This window comes from Aplidium turbinatum, chromosome 7 (genome assembly GCF_918807975.1).
Source record: "Aplidium turbinatum chromosome 7, kaAplTurb1.1, whole genome shotgun sequence".
Classification (NCBI taxonomy): Eukaryota; Metazoa; Chordata; class Ascidiacea; order Aplousobranchia; family Polyclinidae; genus Aplidium; species Aplidium turbinatum.
The window spans coordinates 104974-110973 of NC_137478.1; the positions used below are offsets into that span (position 1 = coordinate 104974).

The 6000-nt window shown below is 37.8% G+C and overlaps 1 protein-coding gene across 1 annotated transcript in view; it reads right to left on the reverse strand.

The window, feature by feature from the left end:
• Positions 1-3418, reverse strand: part of LOC145774452 (annexin A6-like) — a 62274-nt gene extending 58856 nt beyond the window's left edge. Inside the window, exon 1 of the mRNA XM_082585707.1 lies at positions 3283-3418. Coding sequence (XP_082441833.1) covers positions 3283-3336 — 54 coding nt within the window. The 5' untranslated portion in view covers positions 3337-3418. The remainder of the gene's footprint in view (positions 1-3282) is intronic.
• Between the last annotated feature and the right edge of the window lie 2582 nt (positions 3419-6000).

Sequence of the window (6000 nt, forward strand, 5' to 3'; positions counted from 1 at the left end):
TGCTCTTCTGTTTTAATGAAGCCCAGCTGTGCGAAAATTGTTTTTTTTGTAGTGCGATGTATATTAGCTTATGGCGGCCTGGGATTACAGACACTTGTCTTTGTTTTGATCGCATGCGCATGTCTCACCTCTGCTTCATTTCGCCTTTGAACATTGAAGACAATTATGCGAAGCAAAGAAGAGACATTCTCTTTTCGCTAACAGGCACAATTATACGATTAAATAAATGAAGTATGCAAACTAGAAGCAAATCCTGATGATCAAATGCTGATTCAACGTTACTACAAAGTGTCTAACGCTGAGTGTTAGCTGGGTAGTTATCGCTATTGTTAATACGTCATCAGACAAGTGAAAAGTCAGTAAACTGGTCGGACCAGTGAAAAATCGTGCGGGCTAGTGAAAACGGGGAGCAACTAGTCCGGTGGGCTAGTAAAAAAAAAAGTTAAGATCGACCCCTGCTGTGACTGTGGTGCCGAGGAACAGACCCTGGACCACATCATCAAGGACTGTTCCATCTTCAAGCCGTCTAACGGAGTGGAAGATCTGCGTGTCATGGATGATGAAACCAAAGACTGGCTGCTCTCTAGTAGCCTTCCAGTGTAGTCCCGGGACATCGTGAATCTGGGGTGGTAAAAGGATAGACCCTCGGCCCCAGAGGCTCAGACGACGACGACGAACTCAATAATAATAATCATCACGACGACGACCACCCTCTTCATCATAATCGGGAGACACATCCATGGATCTATCGTCAAGATGTAAATCATAAAAATCATTCAAATCACATTCCCAATCACTCCCCGGGCTGTCATAGTCAACATGCGGAAATGAAACTTCTCTATCAGCAATATCAAAATTGTCCTCGCTGTCTGTGTTAGCAAAAATCTGACCTACCGCTTCCTCCGTATTGAATCGACTACCTCGCACATTGCTCCCCGACATTTTAAAGTTTGACGTTTTTAAACAGCTACAAATAACTTCTAGTGCATAGAAACAAGCCAAGCTGGCGCGTGCAAGTCAATAACTAGCTTTAACAAGGTTTTAACTGACTACCATACCCGGTATTACCGGGTACACGCATTTCACCGACTAGTTGCTATACCCGGTAACACCGGGTACACGCACTGAAAGGGTTAATGCAACAGATTAGCATAGTTTGCTCCCATTTCCTTAAGTGGTCTACTTTTGATGTACGGTAGTTGACCATTTTGACAAGTTTGTTTAAAATTTCTTTTAGGTCTGAACTTAATGTTTTTCCGAAAAGAACTTTGCGATAAAGAAAACAGTGTGTTGTTATAATATCACTATTTTGTCTTTTTGCTAACGATACAAATCCTTTAATTGACCCAACCATCGACGAAGCTCCATCTGTGCAAATTCCTACACACCGTTGTCCATTTCTAAGATAACCGGGCTTCTTTCAGGTATATACTTACTCAAATATTTTGACCAGTGGTAGTTTGTGCGCCGTGAAACACAAAATTTAATCATGAAACCTGGCAATAATGATGCGTTTTAAACGTTTTTATGGAAAGAACAGCAACTAGTTAAAATCTCTTTCACGCTGTTTTTCCTAGGAGAGAAAACAAAGGCTTACCGCGAATTATCTACTTACCGCCAGCGACTTCCCCACTAAGTGACTCTCCAGAAAGGAGCCGAGAATAACTGCGAGACGCGAAACTTAATACGCACTGAAACTTGGTTAGAAATAAATAAATTTCGCACTTAACAGTTTAAAGTTAAAATAAAGATTGGGCCACAGTAGCTTATTGCAATATTTCAATATCTCGCGGCACCCTTGAGCATTGCAATTGGCACCCCGGTTGGGAACCACTGGGTTAAACAAAGCTCAAAACCAAAAGTTGAAGCAGAAACAGAAAGTTTCAATATGTCCTAAACTCCTAAGTGGTCTGCTACTATTCGGAGACTCCATTTCAGAGAATCATATTCATTATTCAGAGAAGCCGACCCAGTACAAAAAAAGCATTTTTCAGAGAACATCAAAAGACTGAGGCAAGTAATGACTAGTTTTGACAGCTTCATAAGAATACCAAGTTACTTCAGCATCAACGCTTAAAGCAACAGTCTTCTATAAAAGCCATTGCAAGGGATGTTTAAGATAACATATTGTTGAGGTAAAACCAAACTGGGTTATGTCCACTTTTAGTTTTATTGCAGTGTCTCGGTTTTTGAGCGTAGTTCTTTCCAGTACTCCAGGTTTGCAAAACAAGGTTGTAAGTATTGTGGCACTTACATGGTTGTAAGTATTGTGGCACTGGTTGGTTTGATGCATTTAAGATATCAAAAACATTCAAACAATTTTTTTGCGGTTATCTCAGTTTGATGATTTTGGACATAACTCCATTTGGTTTTATCCCAACGATATATTCCATAATCCTGTCAACCATCTTAAGACCAAGACCATGGAATACAATGAGCAAATCTTGGTTAAAACAAAATAACTTGAGAAAGGGTCTTTCTGGAGCTCTGAGATATCAGTGAATGTCTAAGAATCATAGACACAAATTATATATATAATACTGTACAAGATACAATCCTCTGTTCATATTTTCGGTAGTTGATAGATTCCTGATTTTGTCTGAAAAAGTCAACTCAACACGAGCTCCTACGGCCATGGTCCATGTATTTTAGAGCAATGATCTTTCGCACTCTATCATTGGATGCACACTGTACGTTTTTGTTGTTTTTTTTTAAGTAAGTTTTGTGTCGCATTCAAACAAAAATAAATGACCAGTGACCACCTATCCTTACCATATATTGTGAATATAGCCACTGAAGCTATTGCACAACGCTAGTAAGTAGGCTACACAGTAGTACAATGAAGAATTGGTAGCTTATTCAATGACCAAAATATTCAAACTATTGGTAGCCAATGAGTTCAAACCGCACCCGGCTCCCCACCATCACTAAAATAACTGGAACAATGCAAAAACCATCCTGACAGCGTCTCATCACCAATGGAACTGACAACTAGAGAGAAAAGGGTGTGGCTTTTTCTTATATATTTTCAGTGGGAATTGTGCAAGAGCACTACCCTAATCGCAATACTTGCACCAACAAAGAGCAACATTGAGTATACAGTAGTGCAAAATAACACCTAAACAATTAAAAATCACTTGAAGGGCAATCACGCTGAGAAACATAAATGAAGCTAAAGAAAATGTTTTAATCAATTTCACGATTTCTACACATCAGTGCATTAATAACATCTTGATACAATTGATTAAGACAAGAATATCTTAAAGCAAAACAAAGAATCACCTGCTGAGGTGGGTAGCCTTGACCTTGTCCGGATGGAGGATAATTATAAGCCATTGTTGCGAAACACAACTTTACAAAAAAATAGGTTGTTTTTATCGATAAGTACGTCAATCTAGAAAATACTGCTAAAAATAAAATCAATGCTGTAAGAGGATAAATCTAGATAACTAAAATAATCCGTGCTAATTATTTTCTAACACAATCACCTTTCTGCATGACAACAGCAAACATTTTCCATGAGAACTGTTTCCGTCTGTTTGTGATAATTTTTTGGCAATACCCCATCATCAGCCAGTGCTTCCACAATTTTACCGTACTTTCTATTTCCTCTTTCAACATTCGCGTTTTGTCGCTTCTATCCCTTTCTCGTCCTTTGTTATGTTGACATGTATTGTTTTTGTTGTTTCAAAAATTAATTCCTTCTAGCTTTCCTCTAATCTAATTCATGAAATCTTCAAAATAAAACAAAGTCGGAGAAGATCAATGTTTATCACCATGCCAAAAAGAAGACACACTGGTTTGCAGAGATGTACGTATGCGCCGCAAATTCTACGCCGCATACATGCGGCGTAGACTTTTTGTTTGCGCTTACGCTTGCGGCCACATTTTTTTGGATAGTTTGCGCTTGAGGATGCGCCGTAAAGTTTTCGCGGTTTTTTAGCGCATAGCGTCAACGCATACTTTTTAATGTCTTAGTTGTTGTTTGCAATTTTTTTTGTCAAACTGCGAAATGTTGACGTCTTACAAAGTTACAATTGCCCATTGTTCTAGTGTTGTGTCACAGTGTCATCTATTGTTCAGTCAGCTGGAGTTTGTTTGTATATCGCACTACTGCCTTTGACGCTAGAATCCCACGTGGAGACTGAAGTCTTGCAGAAAAAAAGAAAGAATTAGTTAAAACAACTTAATTAGGCCTACTGCGAAATTACTTAGTAAATTACGGGTCAGAACAGGAATGTAATGTAAGCAAGTAAGTAGGTAGGTTGGTAATGTTCCCGACAATTTTCACCAAATCAAACGTCATATAAAAACCGTTATGGTCTACTTAACCTAGCTGGCATCTTACGTCATGGAAATTTTTAGAAAATGTCCAAATATTGCACCATCGTTCGTGAGGCCTGATGAAATATTGCATCATTGCCTTTCAACACCGGTTTGAATTGCGTGACAATGTCTTTCACTATTGCGTCACAGTACTGTGTACATGCATTTGAGATATTGCTATCTATTCTGGTCATTCGTGAAATGGTTGCTTGAGAGTTAGTCGAACATTTAACTATTGGCTTAGTGCTTGCTAGCTGGACAAAAATTTCGTCTTTTATCTAAGTAATCTGTTCTGTAGTGACAAGTTTTAGTGGTGTACGGCGATGCATCCAATTTCGACAGCCAGGTGGCTAATTTTACAGAAATACAAATTTGAATAGACGTTTCGAAGGAGTGTTTCTTTTTCGGTCATTACATACAGACAGAGATGGGCAAGATCACCAGTATTGGTGATCTTGAAGATCAAGATCAAGATCACCAAGAATAGGTGATCTTGAAGATCAAGATCACCAAACTATGTGATCTTGAAGATCAAGATCGTGATCTTGAAGATCAAGATCACTTTCAAGATCACTTTTTGTGTACTTGAAAAAAAAATGAAGTTTTTGATCAGTGATGTTGCAAAAAATAATTACTAGGCTATAAGCAACCTGGGTAAAGGTATATAGTTGGTATTGCTAACTTTTACTTTTAACTACTCGATCGCTGGCCTAAGAATTGTGATAAGTTAGTGACTGTTGCTATTAGGCCTATCAATTGTTGATGTAGTTTGCGTAGAATCGCAACGTCACACCCAAAGCCGAGGTTAATTACAGTTGTTCTGAAAAAGTCGCAAAATTTGCAATTAGTTTTATACGTTTTATTTATAATAAATAAATAAAAATAAACTTTGAACTGCATCATTTTTTACCAAATTTTTGTCTGGTTCGTGGGAGTTTTTATTCGTGTTACTAAGCAGTTTTAACTTTCACTGTATTATGTCAATGTTTATTGCACCATTTACCTATCTGGCAACCTTGATGCTGTTGTCTGCTATCAAAAAAGTTCAGAGGCCTGAGGTCAGACAAACCGCTCCATACTCAGACCCTAAACAAGTCTTGGTCTGGTTGATTTGCTGCAATACACCACTTTACATGACCAAAGTCGGCGTCCTAGAGTCCAGATTTTTTAACACCGCCATTCTAGACTTTTGAAACATCTAAAATTGAGTCAAAGAAAGAAAACATTTCTTTAAAATTCACACATGGAAATTGTGAACAAAATTAAATCACTTTTTATTATGCGTCAACATAAAGTACACGGAAGTTGACTTCTTTATTATGACCAACACAGAAAACTTTTTCAATTTTGAAATGGCAACACTGACCAGATTAAATGGAGACTATCGTCTTTTGTTGGACACATATTATATTAACAGTGGCTTAATGTTAGTAGTTGCCACTAACTGCTTTGTACAGTACGAGTTATAAAAAAATGCCTTTATTTAGGAAGCAAAATTCAATTTTAAAGTGATCTTGATCTTATTGTTCTTCAAGATCAAGATCACACAAAAAAAAGTGATCTTAGATCAAGATCAAGATCACCAAAAAAAAAGTGATCTTGAAGATCAAGATCAAGATCACGATCTTGATCTTCAAGATCACTTGTGATCTTCAAGATCAAGATCACGCCCAT